Here is a 27,555-nt window from a genome sequence, read left to right on the forward strand (position 1 = left end):
CCTGGGCCACTTTTTCCTGTTTGCCTAATCAATAATAATCCTGAGTAATGACGAACTGGAAAGAAAGCAGGCGAGAAATCTGTCAGCACCTCTCGCACCTCTAAGCATTTAACTAACAACGCATTATCCAACCACGCTGCGGCTCTTTCCCCGGCGGTACGCACTGATTTGAAGCCGGATCCGGTTGTTCCTGTCGGGCGGGTTGAGAGGAGTGGGCAGGGCGCAGGTGAAAGCGCGGAGAGGGCGGTACCGAGCGCAGCCACCCGGGCACCGAGAGCGACGCGCCAGGCTGGAGCAGGAGCTGGACCAGAAGAGAAACCAAAGATGATCGAGTGAAACAAAATGGATCCAAACAAGAACAGGTAAGAGACTTTTTTTTTTAATAGGTTTGATGAAAGTAAGAGTGAAATTACTAGAGAATTAAAGCTGGTTTTGTTGACTCCCTGTGCAAAAAGTGACGTCCCCACGCGTAAATTCTCTTCTGTTTACGTTTTAAAGCACTGATTGATTGACAAGACAAAACCAATCTAAGCTTAGTTTTTCATTTAAAAACGCTCCTAAAATCATTATCTTATTTTAATATAGTTTTAGTGTTAGTGACAGGACTTTTAGACTAACGTAACAATTGTATTTAGGCCAAATTAATTTCCAAATTATTCTAAAAAAGTAATGATTATTTTAATGATTATGCTACTGCATGTTTTATTGCTTATGAAAATACTTCTAGATTGATTAATACAATTTTATATGTACACAGTTAAAGAAATATTACTTTCTTTTGCCATGAGAAGTAGTTTATGTTGAAGCAGTGATTGATTTAGCCTATTAAAGACATTTAACCGTACCTTTTTTAAACACAAAATTTCATAAAATCATTAGCTAGATACATTTTTTTTCAGTAAGTATATATAGTTGGATTATTGCAAGTGAAAGGACATGTAAACATTGCTGCCTGTGCTGAAAACCATTGCACCAGTGCTTTGAAGTCTGCTGTCTCACTGTTGACAATGGGAAGTTGAACACTTAATCTTTTAACGCACAACATTTTTATTTTCCTATTGTTCCTGAATGTCGACCATTTTGAGCAGATATTTTCATTGAGACAGAGAAGCTCCCTGAGAAAAGCGCCGCATTCTTGGTGTAACTTTACTTATCTACATGTGTGAGAGGCCGCTGTCTGTCAGGTGATGTCAGGTGAAGGATGTGGAACAGAGATTTAAACATGTGAAACTCTCCGATCCTGTACAGAGGCGCTGCTTTCAGATGGGGGGCTGTAGGAAACATGAAGTGGGCTTAGTTAGGGTGTTTTTGAATAATGTTTGGCATTTTGACCCAGTATGTGTCACAAAACTTTATGTTTCAAACCGTAGACCGTAGTTATAATGATGCGTAAAGTATTTATTGCACAAAACTGACTCTTGTGAGCTTTAAGTCATGTTATAATGCTGGTACCTCTTCAAAAAACAAACAAAAACCTAGAGTTGTGTTTAGTTTCATTAACACGTGCTTGAGTAATCCTTTGTTTTTAATCCGTCTACATCTCCAAAACTCAAAATGCTCTGTTCGACCTCGTGGTATCATGTAGCAGAGGTGGGACCAAGTCGTTGTTTTGCAAGTCTCAAGTCTTTAACCTCAAGTCCGAGTCAAGTCCCAAGTCCTAATACATGCAAGTCCAAGTCAAGTCTCGAATCACTGGCGCATAAGTCCAAGTCAAGTCCAAGTCGTCTGCTTTGAGCTTCAAGTCATTTCAAGTCTTTAAACCAAAGTGCGAAATATAGCTTAGATTTTTGCAGTTTATTTGAATTTTAAATTAACTTGTACTTAAAATAATCATAGTTTATTTATATGTGAGTATGTATAGAGTATATAAGTGTTGTAGAAATGTATTTTTTTCCATTTTAAATGTCTTGACAAGATTTTAGAGTGAATCATTACGGTCAAAATAGAAACAATTCAGATTTAAAAGTGCTTCTCAAGTCTTCTCAAGTCACAAGCCTCAAGTCCGAGTCAAGTCCCAACTCAGTGACCTTCAAGTCCAAGTCGAGTCACAAGTCTTACTTCATTATATCAAGTCAAGTCTCAGGTCCTAAAAATGGAGGTTTAAGTTTGACCCGAGTCTCAGTTCACAACTTGTAAGTCCTCACCTCTGTCATGTAGTAATTGTTTTCAAGTTCCCTTTACATTTAGTTCAGTAAAAATGGGCAATTCCAGGAGTGTTTTCTGTTTCAGAGAAGTACTGAAACAAAACACAACTCCAGGTATGTTTGTGATGAAGGAATAACTTTATAAAAAAAAAAAAAAGAAATACTACAACTCTTATCAGCTACATCTAGCCTACACATTTTCTTCCGTGTTGATTCTTTTCTCATCGTTACTGAAACAGAAATCAGATTATGATCAAAAAAATAACACCAAGTTGTATTATCTGTTCTTCATTGACTTACTGTACGGCTGATGATTTTTCACTTTCCTTGAGATTATTATAATATGTATTGGCCCAAAGTATACATTCACGTGTGCGTTAAAGCAAAAGCAGAAGAAGAAGATGTTAAATGTGACGCAGGACAACCTGACTTAGATCTGTATGTATCGAAATGGTGAGGTCTCTTTAGTGGATAGGGAAGTAGCTCCTCAAGGAAATGTTTATTCAGTCTTTGTACAGATCTTTGGTGTGATTTTATGTGTAAACAAAGGCAGCAGCGGCTTAATGATTAGAGTGTGTGTAAATGGACCTCAAATTTTGGCAGTTCAAGTGATGACTACTGTATCTGAAAAGGTGCTGCAAAAACAAATGGGTTATTAGTATTTTCTAAGTTTGTGTAATACAATATACATAACTTAATGAGATAAAAACTTACATAGGTAGCTACACAGTAGATACATTTACATGGCCAGTTAAAATCTGATTACTACAATAGTCAGATAACTCAATAATTAGACGTTTTGTGTAAGGATGTAACAATAACCAAAATTTCATGATATCTTATTGTCAAAAGTCTCACAATAATATCGTGGACTTTCACAAAATATCGAATTACAAGTTCCTTTGCTTAAATGCATTGTTTTACAGCAGCAACGGCTTATAAACATAGGGAACTACATATCCCATGATTCATTTCAGCGCAGACAACATGAAGAAATATGTTTTTTACTTGAATTCTTGGGATTTTGATGGAAATAATTCTTTTCAACATTTTCTCAAGGTGTTTTAAAAGCAAAAAAGCGTCCTATCTACAATTATTTTAGTCTCTCCAAATTATCGCAATAAATATCGTACCGTGAGATGCATATCGTGATAATCTCGTACAGAGAGATTTAGGTATCGTAACATCCTTAGTGGTGTGTGTTTAATAAAATAAACCTGATGATTAAAAACACTTAGTCACACGTGTCAGTACAACAATGGATTTGTAGAGTAAAGTAAAAGTTGTATGTGGAAGACAAATGACAGTGAACTTTAACATAAAATGTACAGCTTTAACGCCTGCTCTTTTATTTTAGTCTTGCCACATTAGTTTGCCTTTTTTGCATAATTGTGCTTGTCAAAACCTGCACAGTGTGAACAGTGAACAGAAATAAATTTGATCACTCACATCAGATGTAATGCGATACATGACTTTTCAGATAATGATCAGATTTCTAGTATCCATGTAAACAGACTGAGTTCATTAGAAGAGTATTTATGCTACTAGACATGCCTGGAACCCAACAAACAGAAACAAGAGACGCACTCCTGTTTAAAAATGTTCAGCAGAGAAATCCAAGATCTGCCCAAGTACAAATAATTACCCCCCTCCTCTTCTCTTCTTCTTCTTAAGTGTATTACGTATCTTCATCCTTGTTGATAGTGAATGGAACTGCATGTACCCTGTGCTCTTACATCACTGAACTTTGCAGGAGCTTTAACCTGCAGCCAGAAGAAACAAACTAGATTTACCAATTTCTGAGTATATGCACTGATTAATGATTCTCTGCAGGTTCAGGCATTTAGTGATGATTCAGATCAGATCATTCAAAGTCATTTTAGGTTTAAACTAACTGGATTTGGGCGTTGAAACTGGTGCTTATTCTGCTTTGTGATTGGATAGACGTCTTGAGAACCAAAACAAAAATTATAGCATCAACGACTTGCTCATCATGTCCAGTGGTTTTATAACTAACTAATAATCTAACTTATAAATCAGCCTTACAGTTGTTAAAGTAAAAGTTAGGGCTGGGAAAAATCGAGAGACCGTGAAACTGTCTAATCGTCAAATCACCAATGATGTAGTCGGGGTTTGAATCAAAACGTCTTGAGACAATCTGCCAGTAAAAACATTTGGTTTGGAGCTGAGTTCAAACTCTGGAGGGAAAAAGTTAAGTGTTATATTGCACGGATTGAGAGATAGTATTGATTTCAAGACATTTTTATTTAGTTTTTGTAAAGATTAAAAAGTAAAACCTACATACAGTTCCTTAAATGTTGTATTGATGTGTGCTTTATCTTATCTCACGGTGGCCTGCTGTTCATTGTATTAGAGAAACCAGGAACACATTGTCTTTAACAATAAAGCTAGTTTCCTGATTTAAAACATGATAAACTTTTGTCCATCCTTTTGTTTAGTGTTAGAGATAGTTCCCATTTTTAGCTGTAAAAAGGGTATATTTTGGTATAGAGTTCAACAAAATAATCGCCAAAACACCACCAGACTGTGCTGAGAAAAGCTACTTATGCATCATTATTTTCACTTATAACAAAGTACAATATAATAGTTAATATTAACATTATAATAAGCCATAGTATTTTAAAACTCTCTGTAATTTTAATAAATATTGTAATATTATCATTCACAATCATTTTGACTATTAAATTTCAATAAAGGAGGGTTGATACTAAAATTTCAAACCCGATTTTGATACTAACGAAAATTTAGACTAATTTCTTTTATATTACTATGTGGTCTTATATTTGTGTGATCCTTCAGTGGTCCAGGTCAGTTCCTTAATGGTCCATGAGCAGTTACTAGTCTATGTGCTCTTATACCTGTTCTGATACAGCTCAAGATCAAACTAAAGCTTTTCAGGAGGTTAATTTCTGTCCTGTGAATGAATGACCTGGTTTAGACCTGGTTTAGAACTGGTTTAGAACTAGTTTAGAACTAGTTTAGACCTTGTTTAGATTTGGTTTAGACCTGGTTTAGATTTTGTTTAGACCTGGTTTAGACCTGATTTAGACCTGGTTTAGACCTGGTTTAGACCTGGTTTAGACCTTGTTTAGATTTTGTTTAAATCTGGTTTAGATTTAGTTTAGACCTGATTTAGACCTGGTTTAGACGTTGTTTGGACCTGGTTTAGACCTGATTTAGACCCGTTTTAGACCTGATTTAGAACTGGTTTAGACCTTGTTTAGATTTTGTTTAAATCTGGTTTAGATTTAGTTTAGACCTCATTTAGACCTGGTTTAGACCTCATTTAGACCTGGTTTAGACCTGGGTTGGACCTGGTTTAGGTTTTGTTTAGACTTTGTTTAGATTTTGTTAAGACCTGATTTAGACCTGGTTTGGACTTTGTTTATGAAATTTCAAAATACTAAAATTTCAAACCTGATTTTGTTACTAAAGAATATTTAGACTAAATTATAGTATTTTCTTTTATATCACCATGTGGCCTTATATCTGTGTGATCCCTCAGTGGTCCAGGTCAGTTCCTTAGTGGTCCATGGGTGTTTACTAGTCTATGTGCTCTTATATTTGTTCTGATACAGCTCAAGATCATTCTAAAGCTTTTCAGGAAAGGTTAATTTCTGTCCTGTAAATGAGTGACCTGGTTTAAACCTAATTTAGACCTTATTTAGATCTGGTTTAGACCTAGTTTAGACCTGATTTAGACCTGGTTTAGATTTTGTTTAGACCTGGTTTAGATTTTGTTTAGACCTGGTTTAGACCTGATTTAGACCTGATTTAGACCTGGTTTAGACCTGGTTTAGACCTTGTTTAGATTTTGTTTAGATCTGGTTTAGATTTAGTTTAGACCTGGTTTAGACCTGATTTAGACCTGGTTTAGACCTGGTTTGGACCTGGTTTAGACCTGTTTTAGACCCATTTTAGGCTTGATTTAGAACTGGTTTAGATTTTGTTTAGACCTGGTTTAGACCTCATTTAGACCTGGTTTAGACCTGGGTTGGACCTGGTTTAGGTTTTGTTTAGACTTTGTTTAGATTTTGTTTATACCTGATTTAGACCTGGTTTAAACCTGTTTTAGACCTGATTTAGACCTGGTTTGGACCTTGTTTATGAAATTTCAAAATACTAAAATTTCAAACCTGATTTTGATACTAAAGAATATTTAGACTAAATTATAGTATTTTCTTTTATATCACCATGTGGCCTTATATCTGTGTGATCCCTCAGTGGTCCAGGTCGGTTCCTTAGTGGTCCATGAGCAGTTACTAGTCTATGTGCTCTTATATTTGTTCTGATACAGCTCAAGATCATTCTAAAGCTTTTCAGGAGGTTAATTTCTCTCCTGTGAATGAGTGACCTGGTTTAAACCTGGTTTAAACCTGTTTTAGACCTGGTTTAGAACTGGTTTAGACCTTGTTTAGACTTGGTTTAGACCTGGTTTAGATTTTATTTAGACCTGGTGTAGACCTGGTTTAGACCTGGTTTAGAATTAGACGTGGTTTGGACCTTGTTTATGATATTTCAGAATACTAAAAATTTCAAACCTGATTTTGATACTGAAGAATATTTAGACTAAATTATAGTATTTTCTTTAATTTAATTTAATTTCTGTCCTGTAAATGAGTGACCCGGTTTAAACCTGTTTTAGACCTGGTTTAGACTTGGTTTAGCCCTTATTTAGACCTTATTTAGACCTGGTTTAGACCTGATTTAGACCTTGTTTGGACCTAGTTTAGACCTGATTTAGACCTGGTTTAGAACTGGTTTAGACCTTGTTTAGATTTTGTTTAGACCTGGTTTAGATTTTGTTTAGACCTGGTTTAGACCTGTTTTAGACCTGGTTTAGGTTTTGTTTAGACCTGGTTTAGACCTCTTTTAGACCTGGTTTAGGTTTTGTTTAGACCTTGTTTAGATTTTGTTTAGACCTGATTTAGACCTGATTTAGACCTGGTTTGGACCTGGTTTATGAAATTTCAAGATACTAAAATTTCAAATCTGATTTTGATACTAAAGAATATTTAGACTAAATTGTAGTATTTTCTCAGTGGTCCAGGCCGGTTCCTTAGTGGTCCATTACTGGTCTATATGCTCTTATATTTATTCTGATACAGCTCTAGATCAAACTAAAGCTTTTTAGGAGTTTCATTTCTGTCCTGTGAACGTGATATTTTAGTATCAATACCTGCTCACGTGAATATCTAGTTTCGATACTAGTTTCAGTATCGATTAGTTTCTGATTTTTAATAGTTTTGAGAACCCTACAGCACATCTAAATATAGTCCAATGTCCATTTCTTACACTGAGCCTGTTGCTTCAAAAGAAACAGGTCTGAGATAAAACATGTCCCATTAAAAGTCCTGAGCAAACACTTGGCATAGCCTCAGACACACCTTCACTTTGAGCTCACAAGTCAAACAATGTGAAAACCGCTGGCACAGATAGAGGACGTGCTTTTCACTGCACTGTGGTTCTGCATTCATCTTCTAAAGCTATAGACTGGTTTTATTCTAATACTTTAATCAATAAAATACCTCTATTGTATGATTTAATCTTGTTTTTTGTACCCTATGACCTGGAGCCATACAGAATGTCTTAAATACTGATGCCGATCCTGCTGTTATTCATTGTCCTGGTTTGGTCCTGGTTTAGTCTAACTTTTTTTTGCCGCATGCTTAAGTAATCCTTATTTAGTCCTGGTTTAGACTGGACTAAGACCTGGTTTAGTCTTGGTTTAGACATGCTTTAATTCTCCACTTTAGAGACCTTGTTAAATGGTTTTAGTTCTGGTTTACACCATCTCCTCGCCCAGGTTCCTGTTTTGGACGTGGTTTAAAAATGATTTATTTAGTCCATCTGATTTCAACATGGTCCAGACTTGGTTCAGTCAAAGTTCAGATCTAGGTTAAACCTGGTTAAGACCTGGTATAGTCCTTCTTTAGACCCAGTTTAGACGTGGTTTAGTTCTGGTTAAATCCAGGTTTAGTCCTGGTTTAGACCTTATTAAGTGCTGACTTACTTCTTACCTTTTGTTCAGGTCTGATTTATACATGTTTTAGTCCTAATGGTCATGATTCAGAACTCATTTGGTCCTTGTTTGGACCAGGTTTAGATCTGGTTTGAAGCCTCTTTTAGGCCTGGTTTAGTCCTTGTTTAGTTCGTGTTTACACCTTGTTTAGTTCTTGTTTAGACCTGGTTTAATCCTGTTTTAGACCTGGTTTGAACTTGCTTAAGATCTGGTTTGGACCTGGTTTAGAGCTGGTTTAGTTCTAGTATAGACCTGGTTTAGACCTGATTTAGACCTGGTTTGGACCCAGTTTAGTCCTTCTTCTTTAGACCTGGTTTAGACCTGGTTTAGACTTGATTTAGATCTGGTTTAGACTTACTTTAGACCCGGTTTAGACCTGATTTAGACCTGATTTAGACCTGGTTTAGACCTGGTTTAGACTTGGTTTAGACTTACTTTAGACCTGGTTTAGACCTGATTTAGACCTGGTTTAGACCTGATTTAGATCTGGTTTAGACTTACTTTAGACCCGGTTTAGACCTGATTTAGACCTGATTTAGACTTACTTTAGACCTGGTTTCGATCTTGTTTGAACCTGGTTTAGACCTGGTTTAGACCTAGTTCAGACCGGGTTTAGACCTTGTTTGGACATGGTTTGGGCCGTGTTTAGACCTGGTTTGAGATCTCCATGGTTACTACCCTGTTACTTTCTCTTCCTCCAGCCTCCCCAGGGCTCCTCACCTGAATGGAGCGGTGAACGGCTCTGCTCTGGACAACGGGGCGGATCCGTGGACTGCGGAGGGCGAGAAGCAGAGGGACGGTGAAGCGAGAGAGACCCCCGGCGATGTGTCCCCCGCCACTGTAGAACCCACTCTGCACCACCGGGGGTCAGCAGAGAGCCACAAGAAGTTCTACAGCTACCAGGCACGTGTCAAAACAGAAAAACAAACTGAAAATGCACAAAAGTTCAATGTCTGTTAGAGACGGAAACCACAAAACCACTGTATTAATCATTCATCTCAAAGTTCCACAGTATGACATTAAACCTCTCTATGTTCTTGCATAAAGAAATACCTTGCATTTGTACTGTAAGTGAGCTTGCTTCTCCACAGATCTGACCTGTAAAGCCAGAAAAGTTCATATAAAGTTAATATAAACGTATGGATCACTAACACGCAGTTATTTTGTTTTTTTTAGATTTATGTTTTGGCTATTTTCTGTTTACTTGATTTCTTGGTACCTCTTTATAATAACTACACATTAATTAACCTTAATAAAGCATGAATAAAGACTTAATTAATAATGATCAAATAGTTTATTAAGAAAGATTCAGGCTTAGTAACTACTTAAAAAGGGAAAAAAATTGTGTTATGAATAAAATTTTTGACTCGATTGTTAAAAGTTTTGTTATTATAATATAAATCATTACATTTACATTTACAAAAAATAAAATAAAATCAACATTCTGATTGGGATAAACTCAGCCCAGAGTCCTGAGGCGTTTATTATGTAACCAGACGTGTTCTTGTTTTGTTTTTCCAGAGGCGGACGAAGCAGAAGGTGGTGACGGACTTTTCCACCATCAGCAAAGGGACGTCTGCAGCGGCCAAACCCAGAGCCGCTCTCAGACAAGTGCTGTTTAATCAGTCTGACAAGAACCAGACTCCAGAGGTACTGCCCTGCCCCACCTGCTCCTCCGTCTGCCCCACCTGCCCGTTTTTCTGCCCCTCCTGCTGATTTAGACTTTAGTTTAGTCATAGTTTAGACTTGGTTTACTCATGATTCTGTTCTAGCTTTGTCCTTTCTCATCACTTCGTCTGATTTAGTCACGTTTAGACCTGGTTTAATCCTGCTTTAGACCTGGTTTAGGCCTTGTTCAGACCTGGTTTAAACCTGGTTTAGTCCTGGTCTAGACCTTCTTTAGACCTGGCTTAATCCTTGTTTAGTCCTGGTTTAGACCTGGTTTAGTCCTTGTTTGGTCTATGTTTGGTCCTGTTTACACCTTGCTTAGTCTTCGTTTAGTCCTGCTTTAGACCTAGTTTAGACCTATCTGGCTTAGTTCTTGTTTATTCCTGATTTAGACCTCGTTTAGACCTGGTGTAGTCCTGGTTTGGTCTTTGTTTGGTCTTGGTTTAGACCTGGTTTAGTCTTGGTTTAGACCTGCTTTAGTCCTGGTTTAGACCTGCTTCAGTCATCCTTGTCTATTCCTGGTTTTGACCTGGTTTAGTCCCACTTTAGACTTAGTCCTTGTTTGGTTGTGGTTTAGACCTGACTTAGTCCTGATTTAGTCCTGGTTTTGTCTTGGTTTAGTCCTGCTTTAGTCCTGCTTTAGCCCTGGTTAGACCTAGTTTAGTCCTGATTTAGTCCTGGTTTAGTCTTGGTTTAGTCCTGATTTAGTCCTGGTTTAGTCCTGGTTTCGACGTGGTTTCTACCTAGTTTAGTTCTGATTTAGTCCTGCTTTAGATGTTGTTTAGACCTGGTTTAGTCTTGCTTTAGACTAGACTAGTTTAGTCCTGGTTTAGATCTGGTTTAGTCTTGGTTTATACCTAGTTTAGATGTGGTTTAGTCCTGTTTTAATCCTGGTTTTGGTCCCTCCTCCTCTTGTACGTGCCAGCGCGCTCTTGCAGATTCAAACATGTTCAGAGGTGCCACTCAAACCTCTGCCAAACTTTATGCTTCACTAGATCAACTAATTTTCCTTTTGTGTCAGTTTTTCTCTGTGGTTCAGAGTCGTGTTGTCATAATAGAAAAACGTCAGACTCGTTTTCAATACTAAACTCACAGATACCTCAATCATAACACAAACGCTCTTTCAGATACTTCAATCATAATAAAAACACTCTTTCTTTAGACAGTAGAATGTGATTTTCAACATTAAATCAGAGTGTTTTCTTTTATATTTCCATGTGGTGTTATATTTGTGTAATCCTTCAGTCGTCCAGGTCGGTGCCGTAATGGTCCAGGGGCGTTTACAAGTCTCTGGGCTCTTAAACTTGTTGTGGTGAATCCGTGTGTCATTAGTTCATTTGTTTTTCAAAATAAAACCAAAAATAAGAAAAAAAAAAAAAAAAAGTATTATTTGTCTCCAAAATCAAAATGAAAAAAGGGATCATGATTTGGTTTTTCAGTTTTTCAGACTTTTGCACCACATACGGACTGAACCAGGACTAAACCAGGACTGAGTGTCAGAACGGGTCCGGAGGTCTGCCCGCGTAGACCGTCGGGTGATCAGGACTGAGACCGGGACCAGACCTGGACTGAGACCAGGACCAGAGCAGGACCAGACCGGGACCAGACCGGGTCTTACACTGGGACTGAGACCAGGACTGACCAGTTTAGTCCTGGTTTAGTTCTGGTTTAGACCTGATTTATTCCTGGTTCAGTTCTGGTTTAGACCTGGTTTAGACCTAATTCAGTCCTGGTTCAGTTCTGGTATAGTCCTGATATAGTCCTGTTTTAGACCTGGTTTAGTCATGGATCAGTTCCTGGTTTAGTCCTGGTTCAGTCCTGGTTTAGACCTGGTTTAGTCTTAGTTCAATACTGGTTCAGTTCTGGTTTAGTCCTGGTTCAGTCCTGGTTTAGACCTGGTTCAGTTCTGGTTTAGACCTGGTTCAGACCTGGTTTAGTCCTAGTTCAGTTCAGGTTCACTCCCGGTCTGGTCCTGGTCTCAGTCCTGATCAAGTCCTGTTTTAGTCCTGGTTCAGTCCTGGTTCAGTCTTGGTTCAGTCCTGGTTCAGTCCTGGTTCAGTCCGACCCGGTGCAGGACTCTGGTCTGATATTAGTTTCTATGATATTTGCAGATGTTCTTGTGCACTGAAACTTGATCTGAAAAAAAATCATAGATGAAACCGAAATCTCAATATCTGCCAGAAAAAATCACAATTCAGTTTTTTTCTTAAAATCACTCAGCTCCATTTCAAACAAAGAAACAACATCTCCATGGAGAAAATCACCAGAAAAGTTACACAATACACGTTTAATTCCGTCATTGTTACACTATTTTTTCAAACTATGACTTTGAAAAGAGACAAAAATCACCGGCAATTTAACCTTTTTGTTCAAGCTTAAAATGTAAACTCCTGGAAAATTGTTCTCCACACGTGTGCACAAACTTCTGGCATCACTTCTCGACTCCAAAACGGTTGACATTTCTCGCCTCAGGGCACAACAAATACTTTTCGGTTTATCGGTGAACACTCCCCCACAAAGCCATTGTTTCAGACTTAGTATTAGTTTGTTTTGTGAATGAACCTCGTACCACTGGATTTCAGGTCGCATCTTGTCTCAACACACATGGGATTCAAAACTTTAGTACGATTATGAGTTTGCAAACACATATTCTCCTTACTTTGGACTAGAGCGGCAAAAATATTGAAAATCTGATACTTATCGAGACGAAAACTAGCACTGAAAGTTGATATTCATTTCAAAAAGTCACATTCACAGAACAGAACTGAACCTTTGCTGAATAACTTTAGATTTTGAGCTGTATCATATCATTTGTTCATTCGTTTTTCAAAATAAAACCAAAAATAAGAAAATTTAAAATTAAAAAAATGATTTGTCTCCAAAACCAAAAGAAAAAAACAGATAATGATTCGGTTTTTCAGTTTTCGATTTTGTGTTTAAATGAAAAATTGAGTAAACGGATAACGGCAGTTTCCTGTTTCTGTGACTTAAACTGTGATGCTGGACTGAACCAGGACTGAACCAGGTCTAAAACGGGTCTAAACCAGGTCTAAACCAGGTCTAAACCAGGTCTAAACCAGGACTAAACCAGGACTACACCAGGACTGAACCAGGACTGAACCAGGACTAAAACAGGACTAAAACAGGACTAAAACAGGACTGAACCAGGACTGAACCAGGACTAAACCAGGAATAAACCAGGACTGAATCAGGGCTAAATCAGGACTAAAACAGGTCTTTGATTAATCATTAACATTTTTATATTAACATTATCATTATTATTACTATTGCAAATCCGCATAAATAAACTAAACTTTACAACATATAAAATTAAAATGTGTTTACTGCAGCTTTGTCACATTTGTTTAAGTTTTACAGAAACAAACTTAAAACTGCATGGCTCATTTGCATAAACTAAGCGCTGAAAAAACAGATCTTTCCTTGAGCACTGATGCGATCAGCTTCTGTTGGACTAAAGGTCACGACTCAGTGGAATATGTGTGTTGTTTCTGTGACAGAGGATGTTGATGATGTGCACATGTGTGAAAGAGTTTATGAAACAAAACCTGGGTCAGTTAGGAGCACTGCAAAAAAAGCAGCTTTGACGCTCCAAAAATCGTGTTGTCTGAGATTGCGATTTTTCGGTCCAAAATGATAGATCATTCTAGCCAGGCTGGTGCCACCTAGTGCCTCCGCTCCATTTCATTTGTCTCCAGCGACTAGGTCAGGAATCGGAATACACTAGATGGTTTGCAAGAACCTTGGAAGTGCGAGTTCGGGCACCAGCCAATCAGTAATGAGCCATATATTCTGTGTTGGCAACGATTCCTGAGATCGAGGATTTTAAACCAGAACAAAGAGAATGTTTGGTGAATTTTATCAAGGGGAAAGACATTATTGCTCTTCTTCCTATGGGATTTGGGAAAAGCTTAATATACCAGTTAGCCCTGTTAGCAGCGCATTACATATGTCACAACCAAATAAGATAATTACCCGCCTACCGTTGAGCGAACGAATCCTAACGCTGCGAGGTCAGACGGTTTCTACGAAGTAAAACCGGCTGATGAATCAGGCTAAGATCGTTCAGCCCTAGTCTGAAATGTTTCGTAGTATGGCATTAAACCTTTCTATTTTCCAGTCAGTCAGAATGCCTGTTTTTCTAGGTATTTTTGAGCTATATAAACACCTGTAACTGAATAAATGTAATTAGTTTAATGCCATACTGTGGAACATTCAAAGCCGACTGATGACTTACCCATAGAAACAAGAAGGTGACCAAAAAGTTACACAGTGCACCTTTTAAATAGCAATAAATTAACAATTGTAAGGCCTAATTGTGAACTTATTTATGCCCTATAAATTAAATCAAAACCTTCGTATTGTTCTTGTGGATCCAATCTTGTCTCATATTGTTCGTTTTCACACACATCACATTTAAATCTGGTGAGCGTAGAACCACTAACCTTTGAGTGTGTGGGCAAGAATCTCTACCACCTGAGCCACTACCTGACCAAAAATGTTGAGAATAATTGAGTTTGTAACATTTGTGCAGCAGGTGCCCGGTCAGCTGGATCTGCTGAAGCACAACCTGGAGGCGTTCACCGTCCCCGTGAGCCTGAGGTGGAGATGGGCCGAGGAAAACCAGGGCACGTCTCTGGAGAGTAACTGGACCGACATCGTGCGCTCACACTCAGTAAGCTCAGTAAGAGGAACAAAGTATTTCAAACAGATTTGGGAGAATTACTAAAAGGAAATCTTAGTAAACAAAAAACTACCAAATCAGCAACTGAATAATCTATGAACAGTGGTTATTTTTGTTTGTATATGTGCTAAAAAATTATCCCTTGGCCTTTTACTTCACTTTTTTTGTCGAGTCAGAGGAGAAAAACAGATAACTGCTCTCAAATGGAGTGATGTAAAAGGAAAATACAGATACCTTAAATGTTGTACAGTGCTTATGGTTTAGTCCTGGTTTAGTCCTGGTTTAGTCCTGGTTTAGACATGGTTTAGTCCTGGTTTAGTCCTGGTTTAGTCCTGGTTTAGACATGGTTTAGTCCTGGTTTAGTCCTGGTTTAGTCCTGGTTTAGACATGGTTTAGTCCTGGCTTTGACATGGTTTAGTAGTGGTTCTTTTCATAGCTTTGCTTACTCTCGCTCTAGATCTATTTTAGACCTAATTTCAAACTGATTTAGATCTGGTTTAGACCTGGTTTAGACCAGCTTTAGACCTCATTTAGATTTGGTTTAGACATGGTTCCGAACTAGTTTAGACCTAGTTAAGACCTCCTTTAGATTTGGTTTAGTCCTGGTTCAGACCTCATTTAGATTTGGTTTAGACATGGTTCAGAACTACTTTAGACCTGGTTTGGAACTAGTTTAGACCTCATTTAGATTTGGTTTAGACCTGGTTTAGGCCTGGTGTAAACCGCATTTAGACATGGTTTAGACCTAGTTTAAAGCTGCTTTAGACCTGGTTTAAAACTGGTTTAGACCTTGTTTTAGATTTGATTTAGACCTGGTTTAGAACTCACTTAGAACTCGTTTAGAACTGGTTTGGACCTGGTTTAGACCTCATTTAGATTTGGTTTAGACCTGGTTTAGATCTGGTTTAATCATTTTGAGTATTGGTTTTGTTCTGGCTTTGACCTTTCTCACCCCTGACTTACTTCTGGTTAGTACTTTTATATTTGTGACTCTCATCACTGCCAAAGAGAGATTTTACTTCAGCTGTGCTTCTTACGTTTTACTTTGTACCACTGTATTTATGTAGCATTTTTTTATTCTGTATTATTTAAATGAGCAAATTAATCATTTATAAAAGCAATGATTTGTAGAATATTTTTATGCCAATCTATCTCAATTACGCGCTTTATCTTTTGTTTAGCTGATGACAAAGATGCAGAGGAACCAACAGGATGCATTGTGGGAGTTTGTGTCCACAGAGCTCATCTACATAAACAAACTCCTGGTGATCAGAGACGTAAGGACTCTTTTATATTTACATTGCAGTGTGTTTAGTTTAGTTGCTCCTCTGACCTGTTCATGTTGACCCCACAGCTGGTTCTGGAGTCTCTTCTACACCTGCAGAAACAAGGATTTCTCTTAGAGGTAAATTTTGTGCATATTACAAGTCACCTTATGCCGGAAGTTTCTGTGGGTGCCGCCTTCGAAATTTGGGTCAAATTATTTTGCATGTGGCTGCCACTCTATTCAGCAAATAAGTTCTAGCATTCTATTAAGCTGCTTTAAAACCACCCTGGTTTAGACCTGGTTTAGACCTGGTTTATTATTTGTTTAGACCTGGTTTAGACCTGGTTCAGACCTGGTTCAGTCCTGGTTTAGACCTGGTTTAGATATCGTTTAGTCCAGATTTAGTCCTGGTTTAGACCTGGTTTATTATTTGTTTAGACCTGGTTTAGTTCTGGTTCAGTACTGGTTCAGTCCTGATTTAGACCTGGTTTAGTCCTGGTTTAGACCTGGTTTAGACCTGGTTTAGACTTGGTTTAGACCTGGTTTAGTTCTGGTTTAGAGCTGGCTTAGTCCTGGTTTAGTCCTGGTTTAGTCCCTTTTTCATACCTGGTTAGACCTGGTTCAGACCTGGTTCAGACCTGGTTCAGACCTGGTTAGTCCTGGTTTAGACGTGGTTTTGTCCTGGTTCAGACCTGGTTTAGTTCTGGTTTCGTTCTGGTTTAGATCTGGTTTAGTCCTGGGTTAGACCTGGTTAAGCCTGGTTCAGACCTGTTTTAGACCTAGTTTAGACCTGGTTTAGACCTAGTTTAGACCTGGTTAAGCCTGGTTCAGACCTGGTTTAGACCTAGTTTAGACCTGGTTTAGACCTGGTTTAGACCTAGTTTAGACCTAGTTCAGACCTGGTTTAGACCTAGTTTAGACCTGGTTTAGACCTTAGTTCTTGCAGCCTGCGAAGCCGCTTTAGAACCACCCAGTGAGTCAGTTCAGTTTTGACTTGTTGGTGCACACGAACACTGAACATTTTACACAAATCAATCTATTTTATATTATCAGTTCTCTATATAAATAATCGGGCTCCCCCTTAACCGGACGTGCCGCCACAACGAAGTGCAGTTTGGCAACATTTAGAGATAAAAGTGGGTCAGGGCTGAATAAGGCCAATAGGACCGCAAGATAAACTGCAGTAGGCTGAGTTCACATCACAACAGTCTAAAATACCGAAAGTTTAGACTGAGCTGGAGGACAGGTTAGAATTATACGGTGAAATTTACAGATTTGTTGGCCTGGTTTTCTGTTAGTTTCTGTCGTTAAGATCTCTGCAAACATGTTCTGAAATGCATGGGATTCTTGTATTACTTTAGCAGTTTATATTTCTGTCTTCTTTCAGATCTTAAAGTCCCGGATGTGTAACAGTATGCTCTGTGAACTCATCTTGATTTACAAACAGAAATCACAAATTAAAATGAAATGGAAGTTGCAATATTTAAGTCAATATGATGTTTTTTTCCTCCAGGTCACTCAGCCTTAATTGTTTTATATCAGATGTATCAACTTTTATGCACTGTAATTGATAAGAGATGGACGATATTGACCAAAAAATAAAACTAAATTATAACCTTTAATCAGACCTTATTTTTGAAATGCATGTTAAATGTGTATTCATGTCTTTTAATTATTATAAATTATTATTCTACAGCCAAAACACATGAGGTCCTGAGTAGCTCCAGTTAGTGACATACTCCAGTTTTGCTTTGCTTGTAATGAAATGCAGTAGAGGATACAATAATAATAGTAGTTTTTCATGATATTACTTTACCAATAAAAACATCTGCAGTAAATGGAAGATAAATTGTTTTAATGTCATACTGTGGAACATTCCATGCAAAGCAAACATTTCCAAAATAACTATAAAAAGTTGCATACTGCATGTTTAATTTCAAAACCGCAACTAAAATAGTCTATTATGTCTCTCCTCTGCAAGCAAACCATCTTAATTCTCATATTACTGACTCGTACAACAACATCCGTTCAGTGTTTAAAGCAGAACAGCAGGTGGAAACTGTAGCATTTTTCCACTGCTTCAATGGAAACTGCAGTGCAGACATGTTTTGATCATATTTCTGTTGTTTCCTGTTGCCTAGGTGACCCCTCAGCTCCTCTTCTCAAACCTGCCGTCCATCATCAGCGCTCATCAGCTGTTCTGGCAGGAAGTCCTGTACCCCATGGTACAGGAAGTGCGGAGGACAGGTGCGCCCTTTGACCCCATGCGGTTAGAGGCTGGCTGTCTGCAGGTGAATATTGTATTAGGTTCTGTAGTTAGTATTCACATGTATTCTTTATTTGTAGTATGTATTATTCTGCTAGTTATTCTCCCCCTTTTCCTTTTCTTCCAAAAGGCCTACTATTAATTATTATTAATTAATCATTGCATTTATATAGCGCCTTTCAAGACACCCAAGTTATTTACAGAACATTATTTATTCTTTCCACACTCAGCGGTGGTAAGCTACTACTGTAGCCACAGCTGCCCTGAGACAGACTGATGGTACTAGTGCTTTTTATTACCATTTGAATATTTTCTGTATTCTGTATTTCTTATGATCTTCTAAATGTGCAATTGTTTTTAACTCTGATTTAATATCTACTATTGCACACTGAAAATGTAAGGTACAGTATAAATAAAATGTTTTATAATTGAATAATAATTATTATTTTCCATTTGGCTATTTCTAAAACACACATTATTCAAGCCTTTGGAACTATTTAGCATTTCTCTAATAATCCAATCCTTTCTACATTCTGTTTGAATCCAGAAGAGTCTGGAATCGTAGAACGTAGAACATGAAAATCCTCTGTCCAAACTTGAGACGACCCAACTACAGCCGGTAATTTGTATCACGTGTCTCTCAAAAGTGGATGACATCTCCTCACGAAAGTTTTTCTGTTATTCAGAACAAAATATATTATTTCTTATACCTGAAATATATACAAGTTTGATGCTTCGCTTGTTAATTCTGCAGAAATCTGCACTGCCTCTCTGTCCTCTGTGTTGTTTTTTTCCTTGTAAACTTCCACAAATTTGCAAAAATTAGTGAAGCATTGCAAATTAACCTTAAAAAAACAATAAGGGGCCAAGAACACAAGAATGCTTTCCTTTTTCTTTTCTTTCTGCTTCTGTTTAACTTCATCACTCTGTTGATGTCTTATATATAATGAAATAAATAAATATATAAAAAATTGCTTCTGTAGCGTAATAAAGACATACAAATAAAAATACATACTTTTTCACAAGACTTTTTCCAGACTAGTTGATCACTTTATAATTTGTTTTTTTTTTCTCTGCAGTTTCGGAAGCGTTTCTCTTCGTACAAGCACTACTGTTGGGAAGAGGAGAGCACTCAGGAGTTTGCACGTCGACTTCAGGAAAGCAACCCGCAGTTCCACACTTATGTTCAGGTATCCACCCTATCCTATACTCTATCCTGTCACACTGTTGTCACAATACTAAATATTCAAACTCAATTTCAGTACTAAAGAATTCACTCAATGCTCGATACCAATTACTATACCACAATGAAGATTTTTTTGTAACAGTATGTAATTTTCAATATAAAATAATAGTGCTTTCTTATCATAGCATAGGGTCTTGTATTCATTCTGATAATTCTCAAAATCATACTAAAACTGTTCAGGAAAGCTCTTTTTTCTCTGTTAATGTCATTTTTTGCAGTATCAATACTAGAGATTGACTGATGCCAATACCGATTGTTAAGGATCCAGAGAAAATATTATTATTATATTAAAATATTAATATTTTCAGAGAGTGGCGATTCCATGGCAGATATTACTGCAGTGTCATTCAGAAACCTGACACGTAGATTTTTCTGTGTAAATACGGAACAAAGAAATTAATATTGTGCTTCTTTTACTTTTTCCAACTAAAACTAAGTGGGTGTATGGGCCCTGAAAACACTTTGCGGTGATACTTTTCAGTGGCACCACGCTGGGGGTGTTCTACATGTATCTCTATTAGTGGAATGTTCAACAGCTAATATGGTGACACAATGCACACATTAGCAAAAACTGCCAAAAATGTTGAATATACTTTTTTTTGTTTTTTCCTTGTAAGCCCCCATAAACTTGCACAAAATAGTGAAACTTTGCAAATTAACCTTAAAAAAAATAAGGGGCCAAAAACATAAGATTGCTTTTCATTCTGATAAATTTTTGATTTTTGAAATTTTTGATTTTTGTTATTTTTGACAACCCTGTATGACAGAGTACATTATGTTTATCAAGTCATTCCAATCTATTTTATGGAGTAAAGAAAGCTTTCAGAAATATTTGTGTGCTTAATATAGAAGTCCATGCATATTCGGCTGTAGTTGAGCATAAAATAAATATTTGTATATTCCCAAATGAGTCCAGTCGTACATAAAATGTGTTGTACGAATACGAATTCACAGACGCGACTTTACAGTTCAGTCCTGGTTCAGTCCTGGGATCAGTCCTGGTTCTGTCCTGGTTCCGTCCTGGTTCAGTCCTGGTTCAGTCCGTGTGCGGCGCAAAAGTGCGGCATCTAGATCGATGTTTCTTCTGCTCAATAAATAATCCCTGTGAAGTGATGACGTATTAATGACGTAGTTTGTGAATTCATATTCATACTGAAGAAAGCGTAATCGTAAATTTTCATTTCATGATTGTAATTCTTGAAGTTGTAATGGTTCAGTTCGTATTCTGATGGATAAAATACACACATTACATTTTATGTACAACTGGACTCATTCAAGAGTTTATGAATATTTATTTTATGCTCAACTACAGCCGCATATGCACGGATTACTATCCTGTGCACACAAATATTTCTGAAAGCCTGAATGTTTTGACAGTTAAGATGCATACACTTTATATTATTTTGATATACTTTTGATACTTGTACTTTAATAGTAATAACATCATGGGGTTGTTTTTATGCCCCGTGTGGGCGACTCTCTGCAGTCACTTCCTGACGACCATCTTCTTATGACATCTACATTTTCTATAAATGATTCTGTTTCACATAAATGCTCTTAACTTCAGAGAGTATAGATACTGTGGCAAATATTACTGCAGTGTCATTCAGAAACCCGACACGCTGAGTTTTCTGTGTAAATATGGAACAAAGAAATGAATATTGTGCTTATTTAACTTTTTCCAACTAAAATTGCGTGGGTGTAGGGGTCATGAAAATTGATTCTTTGCAGTTGCATCACACTGGGGGGTGTTCTACATGTATCTTAGCGGAATGTTCAGCAATTACCATGGTGACACAATGCACACATTAGCAACAACCAGTAGTCTGAAAACATTCATGGTCGAAAAAAAGGTGAGGGTGACTAAATGGAAAACTGAAGAGCTAGGTGTAATTTTATGTGTTAGAGACTCGTTTAAGCACTTAAACCAGCTCATCTGCTGCAGTTTCAACCAAGTCAGACTGTGTTCAAATAAATTCAGATCAAGTCCAAGCTGAGAAACAGAGCCTCTAACAGAGCAGTGGTTTCAGTTTCACACTCCCAGAGAAAGTAGATGACGTCAGTCTTAAAGTAGCAACAGGAAATGTTGAAAACATCTTAACCAAGTGTTGAAAACATCATGACCACATTCTACAGACAAACCATTCAGAGCATCCTTTCCAGCTGCATCACTGTGTGGGGGGAATCTGCACTGATCACGACAGGAGAGCCCTGCAGCCCCACACAGTCAACACAGCCAGGAAGATCATTGATGCACCACTCAATCAATCAATCAAACTTTATTTATAGAGCACTTTTCATACAAAAAAATCAACACAAAGCTCTCCTCTCCTTGCAAGAAATATACACCACCTGCCTCACCCACATATACTTCACCTGCCTCACCTGCATATACTCCACCTGCCTCACCCACATATACTCCACCTGCCACACCCACAAACTCCACCTGCCTCACCCACATATACTCCACCTGCCACACCCACAAACTCCACCTGCCTCACCCACATATACTCCACTTGCCTCACCCACATATACTCCACCTGCCTCACCCGCAAAGCAAGTCGCCCCGCACATAATCTGTTCAGCCTCGTGCCCTTCAGGAGGAGGTACAGGAGCCTCCATTCCCGCAGCACTAGACTCACTCACAGCTTCATCCACCAGGCTGTTAGGATGCTGAACTCTCTCCCCTCTAACCACCGGCCAGGGAGCTAGGAATCTGCGTCTCCCCAAAGAACACTTGGACTTTCACATTTGTTATTATTTATTTATACGCTTGGGAATGAGAAACATAATTTTAAGCCTCTATGCTCAGACAACTTGCCCAAGGACACAACAGCAGCATGCGCAGGTCAAAGCTGGAATTGGACTGTTGCTACAGCGTTTAGCTACTAAATAGGGTTACAATAATTGATCAGAATAATTAACTTGTAACTTGTCTGCAGTCGTTAACTATTTTAAAGGGTCTATATTATGCTATTTTCTGATCTATGTTATAATGTTGTTTCCTCATCAAAAACATACTTGGAGTTTTGTTTTGTTGTAAAAAGGTAGTTGTTAACTTGAAAACTATTGCTTCATGACAGTTCTACTGCTTCATCACAAGGTGGAACTGTGCATTTTGAGCTTTAAGTAATCTTTTATTATTAAACTGTCTGCATCTCCACACATGTGTGAATGAAACAAAACACAACTCATAACCCCAGACATGTTTTTGATGAGGTACCAACATTCTAAAATGGCTTGAAGCTCACAAGCGTCATTTTTTGCGTAATATAGGGCCTATAATAATCGTTGATAGTTATCTGTACTTAAAACACATGCCAGAAAGGTTTTATTACAAAGACACATTTAAAAATTTTAATGTCAAAAATGAATACATGATTTCTGATTTTAATCAATGTTAAACGTGTGTGTGGAGTGGAGTTCTTATCTCAAACCTTAAATATCCTGTGTGCATGTTTATTACAATGTGCCTAACAGTGTTTCTAACTGTGCTGTGTTGTGTTTAGTGGATAGAGACCCACCCTCAGGGCGAGCGGATGCGTCTGGGAGACATGCAGGCCAAACCTCACCAGAGGATCACAAAGTACCCCCTTCTGCTCGGAGCAGTGCTCAAGAACACGTCCCACCCCAATGTCCAGCAGGCGCTCAGAGCCATGGTGAGGAGGGACAGGACATCTCTCTATCACGTTTGACTTCTCATCATTTTATTTCAACCATCCCTGATGAGTTTTTAAGTGTTTTCCTCAGCATTTGTATTTCTCACATGATAAGGACCTGAGACCTGAGGCCTGTTCCCTTTAAGTATTCAACCCCATGCACCAGGATAATGTGTCATTTTGGTTCCAGACTACATCTGTTTTTAATCTGTCAGTAGTGAATGCCCCACACTCTGGTGACATTGTTTATGGAGCTAAAATGACAACAAAATAACATTCTCATATACTGTACCTGATCAATGTCCTAACACCAGTTTGGATGTCAAGCATTTTAGTCCCCCTGGTGCTTTGTGGCAGCACATGGATTTCCATAGCCAGAAACAATTCCGATTTTGACATTAAATCATTTTCTGTTCATATAACTTGACTCATCCTGACTTTGTGCTTCCAGTTGTCGACTGTGATGCGTTTTCTGGAAAGTATCAACGACTACATGAGGTTTAAAGATGAGGAGCTGGCTCTGTCCATCTCTGCTGAGCGGGTGGAGGGCTACGAAGTGGAGGGAATTAATGAAGAAATCGACAGGGTAAAAAAAGTTCTTTAGGGTTTAACAAATGCAGCACAACTGTCCATAGATTTTGTTGTGACAGTGAATGTTTCCTGTGTTTTCCTGTATTCAGCGCGTGCGTGAGGTGAGCACGTTTGACCTGACGTGTCCCGTCAGTGGAGTGGGTCCAGAGGTGATCAGGAGACTGCTGCTGGAGGAGAACCTCAAGATCAGGGGCCGGAAGGACAGTAAAGTAAGAAACACACACCTTAAAAAAAAACATCTTTGTGCACTGAAAAATGAATATGCTTTAAAATGATGTGGAGAGAATAGAATAGTTGCCTTGTGTTTAAATATGTTTGATTATTTCACATTTACATTTGGGTTGTACAATAGTTTTAAAGTTTTTATTTCAGTTATTTGAACTAAGAAAAACTGTTTAAAATATATTATATTTGATTTTATTCTATTTAAAGTAAACCTGTCATCTCTACTCAAAAGAAGCCATTATACTTATAGATATTTCCACTGAGTAGACAGAACGCCTTATGTAAACTTCTCTCCAATGTTTCAGATGGAGGTTGTGGCTCTTCTGTTTTCTGATGTGCTGCTCATGACTAAAGTCCAGAAGAAAGGGGAGCGTCTGAAGGTGATCCGCCCTCCTCTGGCCCTGGACAGAACCCACTGCTTCGCTCTCAAAGACGGCTGTGAGTCCAGATACTGATGATGAATACTACGTTTCACTTGTCTCAAAGTATTTCTGACAGGAACTACTCAAAACAAATCAAATATTAATTTAAACTAATATTCCTTATTTTCAGTGTCAGTATTACAGATGCCTGACTCACCATTTGTCTCTTTTGTGTAGGCTCCTTTGTCCTGGTGGAGGTTGGGGAGCTGCTCAGTGTCATGAACGTCTACATCTTTTTGACAGGCACTGCCCACAGCTGCTCCACCTGGGTCTCCACCATCCAACAGGCAAAGGTAAGCCACGCCCCCAGGTAACGATAAGCCACACGCCCAGGTAAATTTAAGCCACACCCCCAGGTAAAAGTAAGCCACGCCCCCAGGCAAAGGTAACCACACCCCCCAGGCAAAGGTACACCACACTCTGTGCTCTGTTTGAATCTGCATCATCAGCTTAACTCATGTGTCTTTATTAGGAAACTCTGAAGGACATACGGCACAAAGAGCGAAGCAGACAGATGGAGAAGTGGAGGCTGCTACAGGCGTCTAAGTCTCTGAGCGAAGTCAGTGATGAACCAGAGACAGAGGCTCTGCCCACCACTCCATCTGAAGACAAGGCCTTTGAGGACAATCAGGAAATAACTGAGCCTAAACCAGTGAGTGGCCCCCACTCGACCCAGACAGTGAATGGCCCACAGGCCCCACAGGCCCCACAGGCCCCACAGGCCCCACAGGCCCCACAGGCCCCACAGGACCCACAGGACCCACAGGCGCCTCAGGAACCTCAGGTGGTGAATGGTCTGCAGTCTCCTCAGGCAGTGAATGGTGTCCAGTCTCCTCAATCAGATGAGCCTGGGGACCGCAGTATGCCTTTCTGGCAGGTCCAACGCCCTCACCCCCCCCCTCAAAGGAAATCAGCTCGTAGGACGCTCCCCGCTCGGCATCCGGTGTTTCCAGGCTACGAGTTTATTGAAATGGAAGTGAGAAGTCCAAAGTTTAGAGTGAACAGCGAGAACCGCCTGCAGGAGTCTTCATGTGGAGCTGAGACTTCTGGCATGAAAGGAAAAAAAGTGCAGTCCGCCCCTGATCTGGAGCAACATTTCCTCTTTAACAAAATACAAACTCACAACACAAGACCGCATAACCTGCTGCTGAGAGGGCATCTGGATGACTCAGCAATGACTTGGAGGCGGTCAAGTGAGGTCTTATCCAAAAGGAGGCCCTCAGACCCTGTGCTTGTGGTTCAGGGCACTGGCAGAAACAGTCAGTCAGAGAGTACAGAGCCCTCAGAGGCCAAGGGCTTCCCCAATGGCCTGCGGTCACCTGGTGTGAGGAGGAGGAGGCCCCAGAGCACCCAGGGCCCTAGCCACACAGCCAAGCCCCCCCTGCAGAGGGCGGCAAACAGCTGGTCTGTGTCCAATTCTTCCTCAGACTCAGACAGCAGTATCCCAGCAAAGAGAAACTCACTTCCCTCTGAGAAGAGCACTTACCGAGTACTCACTGTGAACTCCCTGAAGCCAAACCAGGGCATGTTCTGGACCATGGTGAACAACCCTGAGGCCTACTCTGAGCCTGAGCTCCCAGAGCTCAAACAGGACAACAAAAGACCCAAGACCAAGACTCAGCGCAGTGCCTCCATCCCCAACATTGTCCTCCCGGAGAGGAGCCTCCAGAGGTCCTCAGGCAGCATGACCCTGCCCCCTCCCTCTCCTCTGCAGGGGCTGCTGGACCGGGCCAAAGAGCGGGGCAAGGAGACTGTGAGGCGGGACTCTTATGGCCTGTTAAGGCCAGGGTTTCCCCACTCTCCCTCCGTCTCCTCCACCCCCTCTCCCTCCCCCAGTGAGGCGGAGAAAGAGAGCGAGTGGGAGGAGGAGGTGGAGCTGCTGAGGCACAGGGTCCTGAGTGTGAGTCAGGGCTGGAGAGAGCAGCTGGTGGACGGGGACGACGATGACCACAGGAACAGGTCAGTGTCAGGAGGGACTTGATGATGGAGAGACTATACACTATACAAATTGTCTAATCATCTCATCTATGTAAAATTAAATATTATTAACAAATTGCTTCTTTTTTATTGTAAAAAAAAACAACCAACTGCTGAAAGATTTATTAGCAACTTTCCAAACCTTTTCATTTAGATGACTACATAATTTAAACCTAGCTGGATCGGTAATGGTAAAAAAAAAAAAAAAAAGTTAAAGTCTGGTCATTTGTCCATTTGTTCCAGTGCGATGTTCTCAGACGGAGTGAACGTGGACTGGCCCGGCTGGTGCTTTGACGATGAGGAGGTGATGGATCATCTACAGCCTGGAGGAGAGGGTCTACTCGAGGGCATCAGCAAGTCTCTGACCTGCTGTGACCTGCAGGAACTGTCCGAACATGAAGAAGGAGAGTGCAGTCAAGTCTAACTACTGCCAACCCTATAGTACAGCTAGCACTCGCACCTCATAACCAGAAGGTCCCAGGTTCACTTCCCGAACTGGACGGTACCTTTCTGTGTGCGGTTTCACACAGAAAGTGTTACCCAGCCCATGTTGATCCCTCGGTGCTTCTCTGCAGTCGCCCACTGCTCCTGATAGGATTGAAGGATGGGTCAAATGCGTCACATTTTCCCCACAGACAATAGAGTTAACCTTGACTTTAACCATGGACCAGAAATAAGACATGCGGGCTGAGAATCAAAAGGGAGTCAGTGATATTCAGGTAAATATCTACTATTTAAAAAAACTAAATCACCCTTCATGTAATGTATATATGAGGTGGCTATAATCCATCCTGCTTCATCTATATATTTATATAGAGGGTTATTTTTGTGTCTTTTTAAATAGTACATCTTTAGTCTTTCAAGAGCACCTGGTTTTTATATTGTCTGTATTTATCCAGAAGCTAGTCCCATGTCCTGGCATAAGAACTATATGCCAGGACATGGGACTTTTGATCAATAACTCAGAAATCATAGTGAATAGTTTAGGCATATTTTACTTTGAACATAGCTCAACAGAAGCTTTCATCTGCGTATTTATTTGGAACTCCATTTTGCCCAAAGACACTTTTGATTCTCTGCCCTCAATGCTACTAAAATAAAGTACAGATCAACACTTATTGTAAACATGAAATACAGTATCTGACTTATCAGCAGTTTTGTAAAATAATTGTAAAATAACTGTGTACTGTAAAAAAAAAAATCTGTAAAATATATATATTTTTAATAAAATATACAATTTGGACATGTCAGTATTTTAAAGAATTACAAATGTTTAGCTATTTAATTTATATTTCACACCATCTCCATCCATTGTATTGTGCAATAGAGTTACGATTTGGAATAA

At 39.1% G+C, this 27,555-nt stretch overlaps 1 protein-coding gene across 3 annotated transcripts; it reads left to right on the top strand.

Annotated features, from left to right (window-relative positions):
• Positions 1-66: 66 nt before the first annotated feature.
• plekhg6 (pleckstrin homology domain containing, family G (with RhoGef domain) member 6) lies at positions 67-27,518 on the top strand. 3 transcript variants are annotated; one of them, XM_020928059.2, is made up of 15 exons: positions 67-362; positions 8,889-9,090; positions 9,709-9,837; positions 14,408-14,557; positions 15,739-15,834; positions 15,912-15,962; positions 17,966-18,115; positions 19,170-19,280; positions 22,846-22,995; positions 23,447-23,581; positions 23,676-23,795; positions 24,117-24,249; positions 24,411-24,526; positions 24,706-26,192; positions 26,454-27,518. In XM_020928059.2, the coding sequence occupies exons 1-15, from the start codon at positions 343-345 to the stop codon at positions 26,632-26,634; spliced, it is 3,231 nt and encodes a 1,076-aa protein (XP_020783718.2). In that variant the 5' UTR covers positions 67-342; the 3' UTR covers positions 26,635-27,518. The 3 variants fall into 3 exon arrangements, with proteins under 3 accessions (XP_020783718.2, XP_020783719.2, XP_055020302.1); XM_020928060.2 differs by having other exon boundaries at positions 14,408-14,548; XM_055164327.1 differs by having other exon boundaries at positions 14,411-14,557.
• Positions 27,519-27,555: the final 37 nt, after the last annotated feature.

Source organism: Boleophthalmus pectinirostris, unplaced genomic scaffold, assembly GCF_026225935.1.
Source record: "Boleophthalmus pectinirostris isolate CB_2022bp ecotype Guang Dong unplaced genomic scaffold, ASM2622593v1 HiC_scaffold_6, whole genome shotgun sequence".
In the NCBI taxonomy this organism is placed as follows: domain Eukaryota; kingdom Metazoa; phylum Chordata; class Actinopteri; order Gobiiformes; family Gobiidae; genus Boleophthalmus; species Boleophthalmus pectinirostris.

What these genes read in the sequence shown, in the direction of transcription:
- plekhg6 (XM_020928059.2), top strand. Translation starts at nt 343, where the DNA reads ATGGATCCAAACAAGAACAG. An exon ending in AACTCCTGGTGATCAGAGAC is followed by an intron (nt 15,835 to 15,911) that starts GTAAGGACTCTT and finishes TTGACCCCACAG; the next exon opens with CTGGTTCTGGAGTCTCTTCT. An exon ending in CCACCATCCAACAGGCAAAG is followed by an intron (nt 24,527 to 24,705) that starts GTAAGCCACGCC and finishes TGTCTTTATTAG; the next exon opens with GAAACTCTGAAGGACATACG.